This window comes from Oncorhynchus mykiss, chromosome 3, assembly GCF_013265735.2.
Source record: "Oncorhynchus mykiss isolate Arlee chromosome 3, USDA_OmykA_1.1, whole genome shotgun sequence".
NCBI lineage: Eukaryota > Metazoa > Chordata > Actinopteri > Salmoniformes > Salmonidae > Oncorhynchus > Oncorhynchus mykiss.
Window position 1 is genome coordinate 35203254 of NC_048567.1, and position 24674 is coordinate 35227927.

General features: G+C 43.2%; 1 protein-coding gene across 2 annotated transcripts; it reads left to right on the forward strand.

Moving 5' to 3' along the window:
- The first annotated feature begins 393 nt into the window (after nucleotides 1–393).
- Nucleotides 394–18621, forward strand: LOC110519579 (glucocorticoid modulatory element-binding protein 1). 2 transcript variants are annotated; one of them, XM_036973943.1, is made up of 10 exons: nucleotides 394–541; nucleotides 13156–13300; nucleotides 13642–13700; nucleotides 13945–14066; nucleotides 14256–14359; nucleotides 15005–15153; nucleotides 15681–15824; nucleotides 16185–16322; nucleotides 16804–16926; nucleotides 17620–18621. In XM_036973943.1, the coding sequence occupies exons 2-10, from the start codon at nucleotides 13173–13175 to the stop codon at nucleotides 18249–18251; spliced, it is 1599 nt and encodes a 532-aa protein (XP_036829838.1). In that variant the 5' UTR covers nucleotides 394–541; nucleotides 13156–13172; the 3' UTR covers nucleotides 18252–18621. The 2 variants fall into 2 exon arrangements, with proteins under 2 accessions (XP_036829838.1, XP_036829839.1); XM_036973944.1 differs by having other exon boundaries at nucleotides 422–541; nucleotides 13159–13300.
- Nucleotides 18622–24674: the final 6053 nt, after the last annotated feature.

A 24674-nucleotide genomic window follows, 5' to 3' on the forward strand; every position in this document is an offset into this window, starting at 1 on the left:
TTTCTGAGTTTAATTGAGTGCTAATAATTTATTAGGCTATGGGTTGAGCCCATAGCCTAATAAAACTATGTGCGCTCTATGATTAGCCTACTGTACACAACTGTAAAAGTCCGCTACCCTTTGCTACAACGTGTGCATTGATTTCTACCTATTTATAATGCTAAATCATTTTACACGCTCAACAAACATCACTTATTGCATGCAAATAATATATGTGTATTATAACAACACTCCTTTATTGGCCAAATGACATACGCGCGGTCAAATAAAACAGTATGTATAGTTGTTGTGAGCTATTCTAGTCATTTAGCCTTAACCTTCTCTAAACCATTCCGTGGTGCTCAAGCAAGCGGTGCACTCCTAGTAGAGCAGTTTGGCCGATATACACATCGCGTGCGAACAACCGCTTCTCGTGACAGTAGGACAGATGCTTCTCACAGGCAAATACTGCCTTCGTTGCAGGAAGTGTAGCGAAGCAGCAGTACAGCGCATGTTCTGAGAACTCTCTGCAAGCAAATGATGAATTCTCTGCAGTGAAACGGTAAGGAAAAACACAGAGTATTCAGTTAAAATAATATTTGATAATTTCTGGTTGGTTTACGTTATGTTTTCGTTTGCCTAGTCTGGAATGGTGTGTACTATGTACACATTGGTTGGTTGTGTGCGTGCCGCCGCACCAACATAACGTCAGTTTGAGTGGGTGAAGGAGGGAGAGAGGCACGCAAGTGCCGAAGTGGTTTATGCGCTGGGAATACTGGCTAAGATCTCTGAAACCTTTGTTGGTATTTTATAGTGGATCTCCATCGGATTTTCCTAATTTTTGAATAACTTGGGTGTCTTTTTTTGATAGGGTTTAATTCCTTTCATTAACCACTTTTCCATCCACAGTTGTTGTCCCATATTATAGACTCAATTATAGAACTGTTTCTAATACTTTTCAGAAAACTCAATGGATTAATGTACTACTCCACTATGTATGGATTGGATTGGAAGCATCTATCTTTACTGTACCATTTTTATAATGCACCCCTCCAAACCTACAGTGCATTCGGAAAGTATTCAGACCCCTTGACTTTTTCCACATTTTGTTACGTTACAGCCTTATTCTAAAACTGATTAAACTATTTTATACACACAAAACCCCATAATGACAAATCAATTTATTTTTTATTTTTTAGCAAATGTATTACAAATAAAAAACAGAAATACCTTATTTACGTAAGTATTCAGACTCTTTGCTATGAGACTCGAAATTGAGCTCAGGTGCATCCTGTTTCCATTGATCATCCTTGAGATGTTTCTACATCTTGATTGGAGTCCACCTGTGGTAAATTCAATTGATTGGACATGGTTTGGAAAGGCACACACCTGTCTATATAAGGTCCCACAGTTGATAATGCATATCAGAGCAAAAACCAAGCCATGAGGTCGAAGGAATTATCCGTAGAGCTCCGAGACAGGAGTGTTGAGGCACAGATCTGGGGAAGGGTACCAAAAAGTGAAGGTCCCCACAGCATTGAAGGTCCCCACGAACACAGTGGCCTCCATCATTCTTACATGGAAGAAGTTTGGAACCACCAAGACTCTTCTTAGAGCTGGCCAAACTGAGCAATCGGGGGAGAAGGCCCTTGGTCAGGGAGGTGACCAAGAACCCGATGCCAGAACTACAGTTCCTCTGTGGAGATGGGAGAAACTTCTCGAAGGACAACCATCTCTGCAGCACTCCACCAATAAGGCCTTTATGATAGAATGGCCAGACGGAAGCCACTCCTCAGTAAAAGGCACATGACAGCCCGCTTGGAGTTTGCCAAAAGACACCTGAAGAATCTCAAGACAATGAGAAACAAGATTCTCTTGTCTGATGAAACCAATATTTAACTATTTGGCCTGAATGCCAAGCGACACATCTGGAGGAAACGCATCATGATGTGGAGCTGTTTTTCAGGGGCAGGGACTGGCAGACTAATCAGGATCGAGGGAAAAATGAACGAAGCAAAGTACAGAGAGATCCAAAGAAAACCTGCTCCATGCTCAGGACCTCATACTTGGTGAATGTTCACCTTCCAACAGGACAACGACCCTAAGCACACAGCCAAGACAATGCTAACCCTAACCCTAATTTGTCCTTGCTTGGGGACAAATCTCTGAATGTCCTTGAGTGGCCCAGCCAGAGCCCGGACTTCAACCCGATCTAACATCTCTGGAGAGACCTGAAAATAGCCGTGCACCGACGCTCCTCATCCAACCTGACAGAGCTTGAGAGGATCTGCAGAGAAGAATGGGAGAATCTCCCCAAATACAGGTGTGCCAAGCTTGTAGCGTCATACCCAAGAAGACTCAAGGCTGTTATCGCTTCCAAAGGTGCTTCAACAAAGTACTGAGTAAAGGGTCCGAATACTTATGTAAATGTGATATTTCAGTTATTTTTATTTTATTTTTATAAATTTGAAACATTTCTAAAAACCAGTTTTTGCTTTGTCATTGTGGGGTATTGTGTGTAGATTGAAGGACAAAAACCATTTGAAACATTTTAGAATAAGACTGTAATAAACAAAATGTTGAATGTCTGAATACTTGCATATGTGATAATGGCATTTATCCTATAATGGAGACTAAATTAAAGGACTGATTCAAATTCTTTGTCAGCAAACTCAATGGATTAATGTTTTCAACTACTCTTGTATCAAGTTGTGTATTAGAAGCATATTTACTGTACCATTTACAAAATCCACTCCTCCAAACCTAATTACATCACACACAATAATGGTATTTTTCCCATGTTAAAGAATAAATTAAAGGGCCGTTTCATATACTTTGTGATCAAACTCAATGGATTAATGTAGTACAACGACTCCACTATCTATGTTATGATCTAGAGTAATTTTTACTGTACCATTTTGAAAATGCACTCATCCAATCTACATAATGGCATTTGCAGTTCCTTCAGAAAGCTTTCAAACCCCTTGACTTATTCGTCATTTTATTGTTACTGCCTGAATTAAACATGTATTAAATAAATACCCCATAGTAAAAAAGTTAACATTTGTTTTTTAGAAATGTTTGCACATTTATTGAAAATTAAATACAGAAATATCTAATTTACTTAAGTATTCACACCCCTGAGTCAGTACTTTGTAGAAGCACCTTTGGCAGCGATTACAGCTGTGAGTCTTTCTGGATGAGTCTCTAAGAGCTTTCCACACCTGGATTGTGCTACATTTGCCCATTATTCTTTAAAGAATTCTTAAAATTTGTTGTTGGTCATTATTAGAAAAACATTTTCAAGTCTTGCCATATATTTTTAAGTAGATTTATGTCAAAACTGTAACTCGGCCACTCAGTAACATTTATTGTCTTCTTGGTAAGCAACTCCAGGGTAGATTTGGCCTTGTGTTTTAAGTTATTGTCCTGCTGCAAGGTGCATTCATCTCCCATCTCCCAGTGTCAATTTTGTGTATAGAGCACACTTCGGACAAAACTGAATTACATTTTTTCCTCCGGGTTGGCAATGTTGCAAACTACACTGAACAAAAATCTAAACGCAACATGTAAAGTGTTTGTCCCATGTTTCATGAGCTGAAATAAAAGATCTCAGACATTTTCCATATGCACAAAAAGCTTATTTCTCAAAGAAAATGTATAGTTTACATTACTGCAAGTGAGAATTTTCCTTTGCCAAGATAATCCATCCACCTGACAGGTGTGGCATATCAAGAAGTTGATTAAACAGCATGATCATTACACAGGTACACCTTGTGCTGGGGACATTGAAAGGCCACTCCAAAATGTGCAGATTGTCACACAACACATTTGGCATGCTGACTGCAGGGATGTCCACCAGAGCTGTTGCCAGATAATTGAATGCTCATTTCTCTACCAGAAGCCGCCTCCAACATAATTTTTGAGAATTTGGCCGGCCTCACAACTGCAGACCACGTGTAACCACGCCAGCCCAGGACCTCCAAATCCAGCTTCATCTCTTGCGGGATTGTCTGAGACCAGCCACAGCTGACGAAAGTGTGGGTTTGCACAACCAAAGAATATCTGCACAAACTGTCAGAAACTGTCTGTGTGTTCGTTGTCCTCACTCATTGTCCTCACCAGGGTCTTGACCTGACTGCAGTTAGGCGTCATAACCGACTACAGTGAGCAACTGCTCACCTTTCGATGGCCACTGGCATGCTGGAGAAGTGTGCTCTTCACGGATGAATCCCGGTACAGGGCAGATGGCAGACCGCGTGTATGGCATCGTGTGGTGAGCGGTTTGCTGATGTCAACGTTGTGAACAGAGTGCACCATGGTGGGGTTATGGTATAGGCAGGCATAAGCTACAGACAATGAACACAATTGCATTTTATCAATAGCCATTTTAATGCACAGAGGTCCTGAGGTCCTGATGAGATCCTGAGGCCCATTGTCGTGCCATTCATCCAACAACTACTCCCATATCTATGTTATGGACTGGAAGCTATTTTACTGTACCATTTTGAAAATGCATCCCTCCAATCCTACTTACATCCCATAGGCAATAATGGCATTTAACTTTTTGGGCGACCAGACCAAATTCACATAGAAATGTGACTTATACTGTAGATCTGTCATTGTCGTTGAATGCAAGTCTAAGAAGCTGTAGTTCTATGTGTTGTATTTCTATGCTTCCCTTTTCGTTTTTCTGTCTTGAGTCGGTTTTGTACACCAGCTTCAAACAGCTGAAAATACAATGTTTGGTTATGGAAAATATATTCCACTGTGGTTTAGATGGTACAATGATTCTCTACACTATATTTGCTTGTTTTGTCATATAAACTGAAATTAGGCAAACTATTAGAATTTTAGCAACCAGGAAATGACGGAGCGATTTATGCATAATGCTATGCTTCAGGCGTAAAATATGATGCTCTGCTCGAGGCATAATAAATAAATCAAATAAAACATCCCCATCAATATCTCTCTGCTTAAGCTAGATATCTGTTGTTTTGCATGAGCTGCGTTTCAAATGCCGATTTTGACTTTCTGCATTTGCCGTGGAAGGTGGCAGAGCTACTGCGGTGTTTGTCAGACCAGGAGACATCTCGAAAATCCGTCTTCTAACAAAAACGTCTGTAGTGTCCAAACGGTTTGTCCTACAAATTAACATGACCCCTCAATGGAAAGATTACTCTCACGATGATGTTTTGCTCTACGAGTGTCACGGTACGCGTATGAAGGTAACCTGTTACCTGAAAAATGTATGGAAGTGAATAGGGCATTTCCACGTCAAATGTATACAGGTAATACCACGGTAAAATGTATTTGATTTTTGCCCTAAGCTTTCTTAGATTTTAGATATAGGACAGACACTTAAGAACATACTTCCTTTTGATTACATTTTTGACTATCTGTTTTTCCATGTATGAATCAGTTATTCAATGCATTTCTATGGGCTAGTAGTGGCAAGGCCAAATTCTGTTTCATCAAATATATACAATACCAGTCAAAAGTCTGGACACACCTACTCATTATTTGTACTATTTTATATATTGTAGAATAATAGTGAAGACATCAAAACTATGAAATAACACATATGGAATCATGTAGTAACCAACATTTTTTTAAACAAATAAAATTGTATATTCTTCAAAGTAGTCACCCGTTAATTGAAATGCATTTTGTCATCAAGGCACAGGGTGGCTACTTTGAAGAATCTCAAATTTCAAATATATTCTGACTTGTTTACCACTTTTTCAGTTACTAAATGATGTGTTATTTCATAGTTTTGATGTCTTCACTATTATTATTCAATGTGTAAAATAGTAAAAATAAAGAAAAACCCTTGAATGAGTAGGTGTGTCCAAACTTTTGACTGGTACTGTATATATTTGATGAAACATTGAATTTGGCCTTACAAGGTGCATCTGTGTAATGAGCATGCTGTTTAATCAGCTTCTTGATATGCCACACCAGTCAGGTGGATGGATTATCTTGGTAAACGAGAAATACTCACTAACAGGAATTTAAACAAATTTGTGCACAAAATTTGAGAGAAATTGTCAGGTGCGTGAATGAGGACCCAAAAGCGAATTAACAAACAGAGTTTCTTTAATGATGAACACACGTGGGCTCAGATGGACAGGTAGATTCCGACAGGACAGGACAAGGTTGCAGCAAACACGATGATAGTCTGGTTCAGGCATGAGACACACAAACAAGAATCCGACAAGGACAGGAGCAGAAACAGAGAGAGATATAGGGACCTAATCAGAGGGAAAAAGGGAACAGGTGGGAAAAGGGGTGAATGAGGTAGTCAGAGAAGACAAGGAACAGCTGGGGGAAAGAGGGACAGAAACGGTAACCTAGTACGACCAGCAGAGGGAGACAGGGTGAAAGGAAAGGACAGAAAGACACAACATGACAATACATGACAGTACCCCCCCACTCACCGAGCGCCTCCTGGCGCACTCGAGGAGGAAACCTGGCGGCAACGGAGGAAATCCTCGATCAGCGCACGGTCCAGCACGTCCCGAGAGGGAACCCAACTCCTCTCCTCAGGACCGTACCCCTCCCAATCTACGAGGTACTGGTGACCACGGCCCCGAGGACGCATGTCCAAAATCCTACGGACCCTGTAGATGGGTGCGCCCTCGACAAGGATGGGGGGGGGGGGGGAAGACGAGCGGGGGCGCGAAGAACGGGCTTGATACAGGAGACATGGAAGACCGGGTGGACGCGACGAAGGTATCGCGGAAGAAGAAGTCGAACTGCGACAGGATTAATGACCCGAGAAATACGGAACGGACCAATGAACCGCGGGGTCAACTTGCGAGAAGCCGTCTTAAGGGGAAGGTTCTGAGTGGAGAGCCAAACTCTCTGACCGCGACAATATCTAGGACTCTTAGTTCTACGCTTATTAGCAGCCCTCACAGTCTGCGTCCTATAACGGCAAAGTGCAGACCTGACCCTCTTCCAGGTGCGCTCGCAACGTTGGACAAAAGCCTGAGCGGAGGGGACGCTGGACTCGGCGAACTGAGATGAGAACAGCGGAGGCTGGTACCCGAGGCTACTCTGAAAAGGAGATAGCCCGGTCGCAGACGAAGGAAGCGAGTTGTGGGCGTATTCTGCCCAGGGGAGCTGTTCTGACCAAGACGCAGGGTTGCGAAAAGAAAGACTGCGTAAGATGCGACCAATAGTCTGATTGGCCCGTTCTGCTTGACCGTTAGACTGGGGGTGAAAGCCGGAAGAGAGACTGACGGAAGCCCCAATCAAACGGCAAAACTCCCTCCAAAATTGAGACGTGAATTGCGGACCTCTGTCCGAAACGACGTCTGACGGAAGGCCATGAATTCTGAAAACATTCTCGATGATGATTTGTGCCGTCTCTTTAGCAGAAGGAAGCTTAGCAAGGGGAATGAAATGAGCCGCCTTAGAGAACCTATCGACAACCGTAAGAATAACAGTCTTCCCCGCTGACGAAGGCAGTCCGGTGACAAAATCTAAGGCGATGTGAGACCACGGTCGAGAGGGAATGGGAAGCGGCCTGAGACGGCCGGCAGGAGGGGAGTTACCGGACTTAGTCTGCGCGCAGACCGAACAAGCAGCCACGAAACGACGCGTGTCATGCTCCCGGGTGGGCCACCAAAAACGCTGGCGAATGGAAGCAAGCGTACCCCGAACGCCAGGGTGGCCGGCTAACTTGGCAGAGTGAGCCCACTGAAGAACGGCCAGACGAGTAGGAACGGGAACGAAAAGAAGGTTCCTAGGACAAGCGCGCGGCGACGGAGTGTGAGTGAGCGCTTGCTTTACCTGCCTCTCAATTCCCCAGACAGTCAACCCGACAACACGCCCCTCAGGGAGAATCCCCTCGGGGTCAGTGGAGGCTACTGAAGAACTGAAGAGACGAGATAAAGCATCAGGCTTGGTGTTCTTAGAGCCCGGACGATAAGAAATCACGAACTCGAAACGAGCGAAAAACAGCGCCCAACGCGCCTGACGCGCATTAAGTCGTTTGGCAGAACGGATGTACTCAAGGTTCCTATGGTCAGTCCAAACGACAAAAGGAACGGTCGCCCCCTCCAACCACTGTCGCCATTCGCCTAGGGCTAACCGGATGGCGAGCAGTTCGCGGTTTCCCACATCATAGTTACGTTCCGACGGCGACAGGCGATGAGAAAAATACGCGCATGGGTGGACCTTGTCGTCAGAGAGGGAGCGCTGAGAAAGAATGGCTCCCACGCCCACCTCTGACGCGTCAACCTCGACAACGAACTGTCTAGAGACGTCAGGTGTAACAAGGATAGGAGCGGATGTAAAACGATTCTTGAGGAGATCAAAAGCTCCCTGGGCGGAAACGGACCACTTAAAGCACGTCTTGACAGAAGTAAGGGCTGTGAGAGGAGCTGCCACCTGACCGAAATTACGGATGAAACGACGATAGAAGTTCGCGAAGCCGAGAAAGCGCTGCAGCTCGACGCGTGACTTAGGGGCGGGCCAATCAATGACAGCTTGGACCTTAGCGGGATCCATCTTAATGCCTTCAGCGGAAATAACAGAACCGAGAAATGTGACGGAGGAGGCATGAAAAGTGCACTTCTCAGCCTTCACAAAAAGACAATTCTCTAAAAGGCGCTGGAGGACACGTCGAACGTGCTGAACATGAATCTGGAGTGACGGTGAAAAAATCAGGATATCGTCAAGGTAAACGAAAACAAAGATGTTCAGCATGTCTCTCAGGACATCATTGACTAATGCCTGAAAGACAGCTGGAGCGTTAGCGAGGCCGAAAGGAAGAACCCGGTATTCAAAGTGCCCTAACGGAGTGTTAAACGCCGTCTTCCACTCGTCCCCCTCCCTGATGCGCACGAGATGGTAAGCGTTACGAAGGTCCAACTTAGTGAAAAACCTGGCTCCCTGCAGGATCTCGAAGGCTGAAGACATAAGAGGAAGCGGATAACGATTCTTCACTGTTATGTCATTCAGCCCTCGATAATCTATGCAGGGGCGCAGAGACCCGTCCTTCTTCTTGACAAAAAAAAACCCCGCTCCGGCGGGAGAGGAGGAGGGGACTACGGTACCGGCGTCAAGAGCTACAGACAAATAATCCTCGAGAGCCCTACGTTCGGGAGCCGACAGAGAGTATAGTCTACCCCGGGGGGGAGTGGTTCCCGGAAGGAGATCAATACTACAATCATACGACCGGTGTGGAGGAAGAGAGGTGGCCCTGGACCGACTGAACACCGTGCGCAGATCGTGATATTCCTCCGGCACCCCTGTCAAATCACCAGGCTCCTCCTGTGAAGAAGAGACAGAGGAAACAGGAGGGATAGCAGACATTAAACATTTCACATGACAAGAGACGTTCCAGGAGAGGATAGAATTACTAGACCAATTAATGGAAGGATTATGACAAACTAGCCAGGGATGGCCCAAAACAACAGGTGTAAAAGGTGAACGAAAAATTTAAAAAGAAATGGTTTCGCTATGATTACCAGAAACAGTGAGGGTTAAAGGTAGCGTCTCACGCTGAATCCTGGGGAGAGGACTACCATCCAGGGCGAACAAGGCCGTGGACTCCCTTAACTGTCTGAGAGGAATGTCATGTTCCCGAGCCCAGGTCTCGTCCATAAAACAGCCCTCCGCCCCAGAGTCTATTAAGGCACTGCATGAAGCTGACGAACCGGTCCAGCGTAGATGGACCGACAAGGTAGTGCAGGATCTTGAAGGAGAGACAGGAGTAGTAGCGCTCACCAGTAGCCCTCCGCTTACTGATGAGCTCTGGCTTTTACTGGACATGAAGTGACAAAATGACCAGCAGAACCGCAATAGAGACAGAGGCGGTTGGTGATTCTCCGTTCCCTCTCCTTAGTCGAGATGCGGATACCTCCCAGCTGCATAGGCTCAGCTCCCGAGCCGGCAGAGGAAGATGGTAGTGATGCGGAGAGGGGGGCAACGGAGAACGCGAGCTCCTTTCCACGAGCTCGGTGACGAAGATCAACCCGTCGCTCAATGCGAATAGCGAGTTCAATCAAGGAATCCACGCTGGAAGGAACCTCCCGGGAGAGAATCTCATCCTTTACCTCTGCGCGGAGACCCTCCAGAAGACGAGCGAGCAAAGCCGGCTCGTTCCAGCCACTGGAGGCAGCAAGAGTGCGAAACTCAATAGAGTAGTCTGTTATGGATCGATTGCCTTGACATAGGGAAGACAGGGCCCTGGAAGCCTCCTCCCCAAAAACAGATCGATCAAAAACCCGTATCATCTCCTCCTTAAAGTCCTGATACTGGTTAGTACACTCAGCCCTTGCCTCCCAGATTGCCGTGCCCCACTCACGAGCCCGTCCAGTAAGGAGAGATATGACGTAGGCGACACGAGCAGTGCTCCTGGCGTAAGTGTTGGACTGGAGAGAAAACACAATATCACACTGGGTGAGGAACGAGCGGCATTCAGTGGGCTCCCCAGAGTAACACGGCAGGTTATTGATTCTGGGCTCCGGAGATTCGAAAGCCCTGGAAGTGGCCGGTGGATCGAGGCGGAGATGGTGAACCTGTTCTGTGAGGTTGGAGACTTGGGTGGCCAGGGTCTCAACGGCATGTCGAGCAGCAGACAATTCCTGCTCGTGTCTGCCTAGCATCGCTCCCTGGATCTCGACGGCTGTGGAGTGGAGTGGAGTGGAGAGGATCCGAAGTCGCTGGGTCCATTCTTGGTCGGATTCTTCTGTCAGGTGCGTGAATGAGGACCCAAAAGCGAATTAACAAACAGAGTTTCTTTAATGATGAACACACGTGGGCTCAGATGGACAGGTAGATTCCGACAGGACAGGACAAGGTTGCAGCAAACACGATGATAGTCTGGTTCAGGCATGAGACACACAAACAAGAATCCGACAAGGACAGGAGCAGAAACAGAGAGAGATATAGGGACCTAATCAGAGGGAAAAAGGGAACAGGTGGGAAAAGGGGTGAATGAGGTAGTCAGAGAAGACAAGGAACAGCTGGGGGAAAGAGGGACAGAAACGGTAACCTAGTACGACCAGCAGAGGGAGACAGGGTGAAAGGAAAGGACAGAAAGACACAACATGACAATACATGACAGAAATACACTTTTTGTGCATATGGAACATTTCTGTGATCTTTTATTTCAGCTCATGAAACATGGGACCAACACTTTAGATGTTGCGTTTATATTTTTGTTCACTGTAATATGGGCTACTTTTATGTACAGTGTGTGTACTTACATTGTTAGTACCAGGGTTACGTTTACCAGCTAGAAATAGTGTAATCAGATTACATATATTTTTGAAAAACTAGATGATTATTTCGAGGATTACTTTTAAATTCAGAAAGGATGTTTGCGAAAAAATATATTTCACTCTTCTCTGTTTTCTCAATGACATTCAAATCAGCATTGAACAAAGGCACAAATTTAAGTTTGTTCCAACTGATTGAGTCTGACCACAGATCAGAGACCACTATGATGACACACCAAATGTGTTTGATGGATGGCGGGAAAAGAGCAGGAACAGCCTTTGGTAGGCTACAGTCCAAGCTATGTCTTGCATTGGTGCTACTGCTGTCGGCATCCAAAGATTATCCAACTTGAATAAACGTTGGAAGTAAGGATGACAGAAGTGGTGTCGTCTACGGTGATACGGATATCACTTATTATTTATATCTACATGGCGCATTGATGGGAATCACACTGCTGCTCTCTCATTTAGCTATTTGCGCCTCATGGATTGTGGTTGTTGTGGATAGCTGTTCACAAATCTAAATGGGTATCTGAACCCAAAAATGGTTGAATTCAAGAAGTTTAAGCTGCCTGTCAATCATTGTTTTTGAAACCAGTGGACAGCCAGTGAAAAATGCGCTCTTGCAACAGCTGCATAGTGCGGATCCCAGCCTATATAATAAAAGTTTTTTTTTTAATTGTTCAATCTAATTCATGCTGATTAAAACTAAACATCCATAGGCCAAATGGACACATACTCAAACTCGCACACTTTTGAAAAGACGTAAAGGGGCAATCTGAGGTTAATACATCAATTTTAGGATTTATAAATTATATTAGTGTAAAGATAGAATTTAATTGTATTATTATATGTAGTAAAAAGCGAGGGGTTAGAAGAATCCTACATAAACAACCCATAAAGTACAATTTTACATCTGTGTATGGCCAGCTATGTAAACTTTAACATTGATTTATCCTGCAATAGATGTAGTTCAATTGGTAACATACATTTTTGTCTTCTTCTAATACTTCTTAAGGGGAAAGTAAATTAAAAGTAACGGAACGTAATCAGAGTTTGGGTAATCCAACAGTTACGTTACTGATTACAGGTAATTTACAGGTAAGTTACTTTCTTGGACAGGTAACTAGTAACTGTTAACGGATTCAATTTAGAAAGTAACCTACCCGACCCTGGTTAATACAGTAGTTAATCTCAGCACCCAGAATAACCAATGAGAGACTACACTGTCTGCTACTTATGTAGCTACCTAGAATGCATGATTTTAGCACCACATGCAATTAAGTGGTAATGTTGTTTTCTCTACTTCTTCTTACAAACCATTCCGAAGTTAGGGAAAGAACAATTCAACTTGAAGCCTGTCAGTCTGTTTTTGTTAACCCCTATTTATATATATATATATATATTTTTTTTTTAAAGGGGGGTAACCCATACTAGGAATGGCTCATAACCTTCATGCAAAATACTTTTTGTCAGATGATAAATTATTTGATTACATGAGAAGAAATCCCAGTCAGAACCATTTGTGCCATAAATTCAATATGGATCTATTCTCAATAGCTACTATTGCATGTCAGGACCTACAGTACTATTTAGGACTAGCGTAACATGGACCTCTATACAGTATGCTGAAAAGCATCTGTGTGTGTGTGTGTGTGTGTATGTGCGCGCATGTGTGTGTGAATGCGTGCATGGGGTAGCCTAGGCAGGTAGACTAGTCGTTAGAGCATTGGGCCAGTAACCGAAAGGTTGTCAGTTCAGGGATTCGCTCTAGCAAGGGAAAAATCTGTCGTTCTGCCCCTGAACAAGGCAGTTAACCCACTGTTCCCCGTTAGGCAGTAATTGTAAATAAGAATTTGTTCTTAACTGACTTGCCTGATTAAATAAAGGTTAAATTAAAAAAATATATATATGCCCATAAATATGCCTGTCCCTACAGCAGTCCAGGGAGTGGTCATGGCGAGTGCTGAGATCACAGTGTCCTCAAGAAACATAGTGATGGTGAAGGAAGAGGAGGAGGAAGGGGAGCACTGTGAGAGCCGCAAGACTCAGGTCATCCTCCATCTGCAGCCCATCATACAGGGGTAAGACTTGCAATGCAAAGAGGGGGCACTGGACACAACAGGGTGGAGGGTTGGAGTTACCATTTGGACAAAACGCAAAAGTCTCAAAATTCTAATTGCAATTAGTGACTAATTTAATTTATCGTTACTACGTAATGTAATTACACTAAGAAATTACACATTTCGTTTTTTAAGTGTACAAAGTGTGCTTTTCTAGACATCCAAGTTGTCAGTAAGATAAAACTGTCTTTGAAGTGTAGAATTCTGATAGCAGGTTCTGTTATGTACTGTACGTTGTAACAGCTGCCTCAGTGGGAGTGGTGAATATTGCATGAAATAGTGGACTTTGTCTCCTCCTACAGGGCAAATGAGGACAACGCTGACACTGGCTCTACTGTTCTAGCCATAGAGACGCATCATGGTAAGATTCCAAAAGACGCTTTGTTTCTATTGCTTATTTGTATGACCCGTATTTTAATTCATTAATACATTCAACTTGGAGATTAGATTTGTATTGTATACATCAGCTAGTAATTTTTTTAAACTGGATATATCATTTGTATTATTTTGTTTTGTTGTGTTTTTGATGTATGGATGCTTGCTTGTGATATTGTGTATTTTATATACTGTGTGTTTAAATTGTATTTTACCATTATGGATGCTAGAAGACAATCTTGCGGAGGGTGAGGAGGTTGAGTATGGATACCCCATCACCTGTGGCGAAAGCAAAGCAGTCCTCCTGTTTAAGAAGTTTGTCTGCCCTGGCATCAACATCAGATGTGTCAAGGTACCAGTCATCAAGTAACTTGTTCATAAGTACTGTATGCTGGGGGGGAGGGGGGGGGGGGGGGGGGGGGTTGTGTCCATAGATCATTTTGCTTTCCATTGTCGATATGAAAGCATGTGAGATATTTTATTATTATTTAACTCTTTCTGTGCCTGTGATTCTCTGTGTTGCTTTTTCTACTCAATGCAGTTCAATGACCAGCTGATCAGCCCCAAGCAGTTTGTTCACATGGCAGGGAAAGCCACTCTGAAGGACTGGAAGAGGGCCATCCGACTGGGAGGGGTGATGCTCAGGTAGGCTGCGTCGTACTGGGTGGAGGGCAGGGTTTACATTTACATTTTGGTCGTTTAGCAGACGCTCTTATCCAGAGATACTTACAGTCAGTGCATATAACTAAAGAAGCTAAGACAACCACATATCACAAGTAAAAACGTTATTAAATAAAGCATCTATAAGCAGAATCAGTGCTAGGAAAAAGACAGGTTGGGGTCAATATGTGTCTGGGATCTTCTTGTTTTGCCTTCATCGGGTTACCTGGAGTTTTTTGCCCCATACATTCCACTAGCAGTTAGTAAGCAGCGTTCTTGTGGTGGTAGGATCACATATCACGCTGTCAAATTGCTGAGTGATGCATTTCTCACCCCATCTTCGTGTTTGCACATGTTCTCTGTCCATCTGTGGTTTAGTCTGCTGCCTTCATCCCTACATATCAGATCAGAAGCTTTTGTTACAAGCAAAGCTTTGATGAAACATTGAATTCATTAACCACTTGTAAACATTTCACTGTGTAATACACATATTGCCGCAACTAGAAGTAGCTATTTTCTGACTGGATTAGATATAGTGATAACAATGTTCATTATTATATAACTAATCATAAAATAAATATACTAAACCATTCTCCTTCTCCCAAATCTTCTCTTATGTCCTCTATGCAGGAAAATGATGGACTCAGGTCAGATTGACTTCTACCAGCATGACACAGTGTGCACCAACACCTGCCGCAGCACTAAGTTTGACGTGTTGATCAACAGCACCCGCTTCCTTCCGGGCAGCGCCATGCAGCACCCCCCTTCCCCTCTGCCAAGTGAGCCTATCAGCCAATTAGCCAAGGGCTGACTACACATTGCCCAGTGTGCCTATCAGCCAAGGGCTTACCTAACTACAGTACACGTTTACTATGTACACATTTACTCTCTCATATCCCGTGGCTGCTGCCATTTATTAAACTGCTGTTTTTATCCCTGCACAAACTACACTTCACCTTCATAAACTGTACCACTCATATTTTGAAATGGACTACATCAAAACATCAATGAATAATTGCCCTCAGCAGTCTTTGGTGTGGCACCTATTTTTATCACTAGACAGGGCAGTGATTGGAATCTAGAAGTAGGAAAACAATTAGATTTAGGGGCCTCAATGGTCTCCTCAGATGCGCATAGAACTTGGATTGAAAACCCTGTACTGTGAAGGCACTTGCAGAGCCACACAGTTGTTACCACTGCTTACAACCAAATGTCTACAACAGAACTGAACCAGAATTTGAGCTAGTGATATGAGTGATGACATGAGATGTTGGAGGAGTGATTTGATGTGTGTTGGTGTGTATAGTAGATGGAGGCCATGCTGCAGTGTCAGATGACAGGCTAGAGGAGAAGGCCTACACTACAGTGGAGTGGAGCCCTGGGCCAGCTCCTCCCATCACCAGCACAGCCAATGGACATGTCAAGAGGAAAAGGGGTGACATCATCCCTGGTCAGTATAACAACAACAGGGATACATTGATGGTTAGCTTAATGTAAACACATGCAAACAGGCACGTGCTTACGCACACACGTTCACACACACATACTGTATAAACACACACACTAACGCACGCATGGTGGCACGCACGCACGCACGCACACACGCATGAGCACACACACACACACACACACACACACACACACACACACACACACACACACACGCGTGTTAGGGACTTACAGTAATAAGGAAAGTCACTTTGATGACTAAAAAGGCATCCTGGTCACATCTGACGTCTTGACATACACACACATTCCCCCATCACCATTCCACTTTCCTAATCATGCCACGTCTCTTGCCTTTCTCTAGATGGCAGTCTAAGCTTTTGGAGAGGCATAGCAGACGTTGGCCTGATGGGGGAGGTGTTATCCAGTTTCCGCACAGAACTGGTGGCCATGTTGAGAGGAGTGGAGGTCCGCAGTGAGAAGGCCATTTTGCAAGAAGCCGGTGAGCTTACACACTGTGACAGGTTCCCACACATACTTACATGTATGAAATATCAGAGAGTTAAAAAATGTAATGTTCTATGGGTAACATGTACACTGAGTGTACAAATCATTATGAACACCTTACTAATATTGAGTTGCACCCTCCCTTTTGCCATCAGAACAGCCTCAATTTGTCGGGGCATGTACTCGAAAAGGTGTCGAAAGCGTTCCACAGGGATGCTGGCCCATGTTGACGCCAGTGCTTCTCACAGTTGTGTCAAGTTGGCTGGATGTCCTTTGGGTTGTGGACCATTCTTGGTACACACGGGAAACTGTTGAGCACTTGTACTCAGTGTATTTAGCAGGTTTATATAGAGGCAGGTGGATTGGCAAGAGTTTCGTAGACCAAAATTAGAATTGGGGATTGGTTAATTTGTTGGACTGATTTATTTGAATTGCCTGTCTATTTGTTGTTACTGTAATGTGTTTTGTCGTGTCAGATGCGGTTGTGCTGAACTCCCTTTCTGCGATGTTTGGGCTGCTGGACTCAGTGAGGAGGGTTCTGGACCTGAGACGCAGTGAGACTGATGACAACCAGCAGCAGGTCCACAATGCTCTTAATGGTGAGAGAATGTAAGCTTGGATGTGAGCTTAGAATGGGCAAACATACACTCTTGGAAAAAGGATTCAAAAAGGGTTCTTCGGCTGTCCCCATTGGAGAACCCTTTTTGGTTCCAGGTAGAACCCTTTTTGGTTCCAGGTATATAACTATGTTGGGTTCCATGTAGAACCCTCTGTGATGGGTTCTACCTGGAACCAAAAGGGGTTCTTCAAAGGGCTCTCCTATGGGATTCTAGATTGCACAACACATTTGTACTGTACTTACAATATATAGGTTTGGATCCCTGCACTAAAAGTAACACCGTTGTTTAAGTTATTTTTGCTTACCTGATATGTATACAGACTATTATTATGTTCGGTTTTCTTATTTCACTTGTGGTAAACCGTGGGGTGTTGGGTTGAGTGTGCCGAGATTAACACAGAGACAGTGAGGTTTTAGTTAGCAAACACAACTATACCAGGCCATAAAATAAACATAGAACAACAAAGAAAATCACATAGGTTTGGCTCAGTCCTTCTTCTCAGCTTTGGCTCTGTGTCGGTCTCTCCCGGTTCTCGCTGGCGGTGTGCCACAGTGCCAAATGTCGCATCACGTACCTCCCCTCTATTATCACCCCCTGGGGTAGACCTCCTGGGATACCACACAATGTTCATTGCTCGATGTTATACCAGTACAACCATGTGTCCTTCCTCAGTGCTGGAGGACCAGTTGGAGGACCAGAGGAAGCAGAGGCAGGATGAGCCCCCACCCAGCCCTGGTCACCTCTACATGGGCAGCTTCTCCAAGGCCACCCCCTCAAAGTGCCCGCGGCTGCATCCCTCTAGCTCTTCCACCACCCAGCCTCAGAACCAGACCACACAATCGTCTATCGTCTTATCTCCCATTACCACATCCCCAGTGGGTCAGCCTCTCAATGTGGCCGGCTTGCCTGTGGCCACACTGGCCCAACTCCCCACTGGCTCCCAGCTCTTCACCCACTACACCACTGGCAACACCTCTGCAGGAAAGAGAGGCAGAGCCAGGTCTGTGGCTCTCCATGCAGCCTCCAGGGTGACTGTGCTCAACACAACCACAGAGTCATGGGTAGGGACCCCTCTACAGGCGCTTCATCTAACCCAGAAGAAGGAGCAGGACTCTGGGGACAAGGAGAGCCAGAGACTGGGGGAGGAGAGGATAGTACTTGTGCAGCAGGGGGTACTACTGGACACTCCAGGGATTCAGACACACTTTGCTGGGAACAGTGGGGGCTCAATCAGAGATGGAGGAAAAGGGGGAGGAACAGGGGAGGGACAGGAGAGTGAAGGTACAGAAGGAAGGGTTGCATAATGTAGAGTATAATGTAGAGTCTTTGGCAGGAACAGGGCATTAAAAGAATGTAAAGCCAAGTGAGAGAAGAGAGAACCGTAAGGAATACAGTTGAAAGAGAATAGAGTGAGTGAGTGAGTCAGCGAGCGAGTGTGTGTGTGTGACAGTGTGTCTGTGTGGAAGAGAGCAAGAAGGTGAACTTCGCCATGTCATGTCATGTGTAGCGCCACACAGATTTTAGGCTATATGTGTTTTAGGCTATATGTGTTTTAGGCTACATGTGTTTTAGGCTACATGTGTTTTAGGCTATACAGTGCCTTGCGAAAGTATTCGGCCCCCTTGAACTTTGCGACCTTTTGCCACATTTCAGGCTTCAAACATAAAGATATAAAACTGTATTTTTTTGTGAAGAATCAACAACAAGTGGGACACAATCATGAAGTGGAACGACATTTATTGGATATTTCAAACTTTTTTAACAAATCAAAAACTGAAAAATTGGGCGTGCAAAATTATTCAGCCCCCTTAAGTTAATACTTTGTAGCGCCACCTTTTGCTGCGATTACAGCTGTAAGTCGCTTGGGGTATGTCTCTATCAGTTTTGCACATTGAGAGACTGACATTTTTTCCCATTCCTCCTTGCAAAACAGCTCGAGCTCAGTGAGGTTGGATGGAGAGCATTTGTGAACAGCAGTTTTCAGTTCTTTCCACAGATTCTCGATTGGATTCAGGTCTGGACTTTGACTTGGCCATTCTAACACCTGGATATGTTTATTTTTGAACCATTCCATTGTAGATTTTGCTTTATGTTTTGGATCATTGTCTTGTTGGAAGACAAATCTCCGTCCCAGTCTCAGGTCTTTTGCAGACTCCATCAGGTTTTCTTCCAGAATGGTCCTGTATTTGACTCCATCCATCTTCCCATCAATTTTAACCATCTTCCCTGTCCCTGCTGAAGAAAAGCAGGCCCAAACCATGATGCTGCCACCACCATGTTTGACAGTGGGGATGGTGTGTTCAGCTGTGTTGCTTTTACGCCAAACATAACGTTTTGCATTGTTGCCAAAAAGTTCCATTTTGGTTTCATCTGACCAGAGCACCTTCTTCCACATGTTTGGTGTGTCTCCCAGGTGGCTTGTGGCAAACTTTAAACAACACTTTTTATGGATATCTTTAAGAAATGGCTTTCTTCTTGCCACTCTTCCATAAAGGCCAGATTTGTGCAATATACGACTGATTGTTGTCCTATGGACAGAGTCTCCCACCTCAGCTGTAGATCTCTGCAGTTCATCCAGAGTGATCATGGGCCTCTTGGCTGCATCTCTGATCAGTCTTCTCCTTGTATGAGCTGAAAGTTTAGAGGGACGGCCAGGTCTTGGTAGATTTGCAGTGGTCTGATACTCCTTCCATTTCAATATTATCGCATGCACAGTGCTCCTTGGGATGTTTAAAGCTTGGGAAATCTTTTTGTATCCAAATCCGGCTTTAAACTTCTTCACAACAGTATCTCGGACCTGCCTGGTGTGTTCCTTGTTCTTCATGATGCTCTCTGCGCTTTTAACGGACCTCTGAGACTATCACAGTGCAGGTGCATTTATACGGAGACTTGATTACACACAGGTGGATTGTATTTATCATCATTAGTCATTTAGGTCAACATTGGATCATTCAGAGATCCTCACTGAACTTCTGGAGAGAGTTTGCTGCACTGAAAGTAAAGGGGCTGAATAATTTTGCACGCCCAATTTTTCAGTTTTTGATTTGTTAAAAAAGTTTGAAATATCCAATAAATGTCGTTCCACTTCATGATTGTGTCCCACTTGTTGTTGATTCTTCACAAAAACATACAGTTTTATATATTTATGTTTGAAGCCTGAAATGTGGCAAAAGGTCGCAAAGTTCAAGGGGGCCGAATACTTTCGCAAGGCACTGTATGTGTAACATCATTTTAACGTACAATACTTTTTCACTTGGTGTTTATTACTGCAGGGCCCATAGTACTTTAATTATCCATGGTCTTCATCATCAAAGATATTGATATACTTAATGATAGGGGAGAGTGGGCTAAGTTGAGCCATTTCTCCGTCAAGGGAAATATTGTATTCTTTCTAACAAAGATGTCTACATTTATTTCAGGATGTTGTGTATCCCTGAAATTAATCAGAATTATGTATATATTACAGTTTTGCGGGACAAGGTAAGTTAAGCCGCCTATTTCTGTACTGAATTAAACATTACCACTACTGTTTTAAAACACTGTCTACCTTTATTTCCTAAACACAAATCAACATAATCACAATACATTTTTTGTGTTTTAATCATTTAAAGCATATTTAACACTGGCTTAAAACTCTTTGTACTTTTTTAAAACACATTTAACTTAGGCCAGGCCCTGTTGTCACCCCATATCCCAGCGATAATGATAAGAAAACACTTACATTTTCTCAACTTGCCATTGGCTCAACTAACCCGTGGCCATTGGCTCAACTTTCACCCCATGGCAAACATTTTGACTATATTAGCCCACACACCTACACGGATGCACTTTCATGCTAGGTTTAGGACCTCATATTGAAACTTATAGAGACCCCCAACGGATGTACAGAACGATCTTGAAATGATCTACATTGGTTTAGATACAGTACAAGCATCATGAAAACACTTAACACAATAAATTCATTTTTTTGGATCTAACTTGCTTACCACTTTTTCCATGTGGTTTCTTTTTTCACAGAGCTCTTCCTAAATATTTGGTCATGTAATACATGTTTTGTGTATGGTTTCCTAAAAACAAGAGTGGCCTAACTTACCCTTTGGCTCAGCTTACCCCACTCTCCCCTACAGGGTTTTATCACAACCTCCTCAGTAGTTCTCATCAACTCCTGTAAATCACAGCTTGTATTCATAAAGCGTATCAGAGTAGGATTGCTGCTCTTGGATCAGTTTTGCATTTTAAATCATAATGAATAAAAAGGGGGGACCTGATTCTTAAACAGCACTCCTACTCTGAGACGCAGAACTCACTGTTCCTCTCAAGTACACCAGGAGATAGGAACCATCTGTGCTATTATCATTTGGCTGTTTGTTCCATTCTGGGTTCTGAATTATCATAGCAGAACCCAGAATGGAACAAACTGCCAAATGATAATAGCGCAGATGGTTCCTGTCTCCTTTTGTTCAGATTTGATTACATATTGGCAAAATGACAGCACAGACTGGGGCAGGACTCTAGCAAGTTCAAAGTTGTCGAAAGGGTTTTGTGTGCAAACATTAGAATATTCCTTTAAATCTTTTTTCTTCCTGAAGTTTTCACATGTTCAAATTAAAAACTTTGTTTTCCATTTTTGTTAGTAATGGAATGCTCCATGATAAATGTTTTGGTTGTTAGAGGTGCTTCTGATGCATACACATCTAATGTTTTATTATTTGGTATGCTATAAAAAATGAATAGTCACACACCATGTATAAGCCTCCCAGAAATGTATTCGGTAAACCACCAATGTTTCTGCATCATATTGCCTTCTTCAGGGTTATTATTTTGTATAAAGAAATATTTTGCGTTATTATTTATCATACCGAGAGATGCGTCTGTAGTGTTATTCTTTTTTAAACCGGCAAACATGTTTGCTAAAGTTTTAAGCAAAACTTTTTTGTGTTTGTCACTTTCGTCCCACATCATCTACCCAATAACAATTGCAAAAAAATATATATTGAAACGTCATATCACCTTTAATTGTGAGAGTAAATGCACTACATTGAGTAAGACTGATAATGACAATTGTACAAACTTGTTATGTAAAAAAATGAAAGACCGATGACAACAACCCACACTGTCATTGCTTTACATTTACATCGCAATACCGTGATTGTAGGGTTGGCACAGAGGTTGGAGGTTTATAGAGCGGAGGCAGCGGAATGGAGTCACCATTGGTTTATTTTACAACAAAAAAAGTTACTGATCCAGTGAGGAATATTGAAATTGCAGAATTTTGTTGGTTTGTTTTTTGGGACAAAACTTGAAAAATATTCCACTGGACACCAGTTCAAATTATAGTTTTTATTTACATTTGGTTGAGTTGTCAACTAACGTCTTGCCATTGAGATGGCGTCGGTTTGCTCCTTTCCAATTTAAAAGGTGAGCAGATTTATGCACAACTGGGGAAATATGCCTGCAGTCTTAAAATATATATTTTTTAATCCATCACCATGGTAAGCGTAGCTAACATTGTTCAGCCAATCAGGTGGCTCCTAACATACAGAGTCAAGCCTGGTCTGTATGTACAATGTGCAAAAGATTGGCTGGACACCGAACGCTACTTCTTGGTGTAGCACTGGCGTGGTGGTGGAAATTTTACTGTAGGCATATTTTCCCCGTTTTTTAAACCTTCTCCCCTTGCAAGTTAAGAAGGTAAGGAGAAAACCTACACCAAGGCAGTCTGAATGGCACATGTTTGATGTCCCTGCTAGCACAAGGCAACTATGGGTAGGTGCACCCCGGAGTAGTGGGCATGTGGGTGCGTTGAAAGGAAGGAGTGGGCGTGTCTAAAGCACTATGCCATAGGTTAGAGGCTTTGGCTAGATGGTACACAGTTTATGTAAAAAAAAACAATAACGTAGCAGGTTAGGATAATTATCTTAAGGTTTGGAAAATAGTGTTATTGTATTTATTTAACCTTTATTTAAGCAGGGAGTCATGCTGAGACTACGGTCTATTTCGCAGATGAGCCCTGAATGAACACATCAATAAACAACAATTACACTATACATGAAAAGCAAACACAAAACACGGGTTAGGGTAAGGGTTAGCATAAATGCAGAAAGGGTTAGGGTTAGGCGGTGCAGTAGCTGCTTGCTTTCGAAACGCCCACTCCTTTCCACACACCCATACTCTGATCGCCATATCGGGCTGCAGCTACCCCCTTCTCGCTCAAGGGCCCAATAAACCATAGCTGCAGTCCTCATCTCTCAGGCCCCTCTAATTGAGAAGGGTGTGATTGCTGTCCGCAATTCTCGTTTCCACTAGATAACACAGCCACAAAGTTAAAATGTTCGAAAAAATAAATAAATAATGAAAACAGAACTGTGCTTCTTGTCTTGATTTACGGCATGAAGTTAGCAGTGTGGTTAGGGTTAGGTTTAAAATAAGATTGAACGAAGATAAATTGTAGAAATGGGCGTGGTTAATGACTTTGTGGCTGTGTTAACTAGTGACGTCCTGCAATTTGGGGTATTCTTGCAAGTGGGTGTTCCTGCATCTCCCCCCACCCTACACTGTGAGCAAAATAATTTTGTGGCCCCTCTCGTGACAGCATAGATATATATTTTTAGTTGTAGAGTTAATTTTATGCCATTCTATACATTTTGCCATGGGGTGTAGAGAGAATGTTGCTGCTTTACAGCTCATTTCCTGCAATTCTACACATTTTTCAATAGGGCGGTTAGAAATGTTTGCTTTTTTTAATATGGTATAATTGTATTTAACCTTTTACTGCATTGGGCTAAATACGGGTCACACAGAGTGTTTCTTGGAGGACTTAAACAAATCTACTTTGAAACAAAAGTATACACCTCAGACACATGGTTTATGGGCTTATCAAAATTAAGACACCTGTACCATGTCAGATATAGTGTTGAAATGTATTACATTTTGAGTTTGCATCCCAATATTACACTTTATAGACATCACAGAAGACTGAAATATAACAAAACCGTTAAAAAATATATATGTTTATTAATGATGAAATTAAGAAAAATATTAATAACATTCCACCCATGAGGACACTAGGTAATTTGACTGTAGGAGAGGGTTACATTGAAGTGAGACTGACTAACAAAATAATGCCCCCCGGCCGGTACTTCGACCTGTTAACAAGTTTAGATAGCTGGCCACTAAACTAATTTAGTAATCTAAAAAATGTTAGCTGACATGGGCTAATTGACTATCCGTGACTGACATAACAAGAGAAAACTGATGATGCACAACCAAATTTCGAAATTGCACATTGTGTATTCTATTATTCTAACTCACAACAGTAAATTGAGAAAAAAAAATACAAATAAGTTGCCCATCCCTGATCTAGCTAGTACTATCACACCATGATCTATCTCACCTGTCTTTGTGATTGTCTCCACCCACCTCCAGGTGTCGCCCATCTTTCCCATTATCCCCTGTGTATTTATACCTATGTTCTCTGTTTGTCTGTTGCCAGTTTGTTTTATTCATCTAACCTACCAGAGGTTTTCCCCTTGCTCCTGTCTTGTCTATAGTTCCTGTTCTCTAGTTTTCCCGGTTTTGACCTTTCTGCCTGCCCTGAGCCTGCCTGCTGTCCTGTACCTTTTCCCCACTACTCTGGATTACCGACCTCTGCCTGACCTGACCCTGAGCTTGCCTGCCATCCTGTACCTTTGCCTGCCCGTGTTCGATTTAATAAACTTTTGTTACTT

Bases quoted from the DNA above. Each gene is read 5' to 3' on its own strand.
- LOC110519579 (XM_036973943.1), top strand. From the start codon at position 13,173: ATGGCGAGTGCTGAGATCACAGTGTCCTCAAGAAACATAGTGATGGTG. The intron at 13,301-13,641 runs GTAAGACTTGCA...CTCCTCCTACAG, and splicing joins CTGCAGCCCATCATACAGGG to GGCAAATGAGGACAACGCTG. The intron at 13,701-13,944 runs GTAAGATTCCAA...TATGGATGCTAG, and splicing joins AGCCATAGAGACGCATCATG to AAGACAATCTTGCGGAGGGT.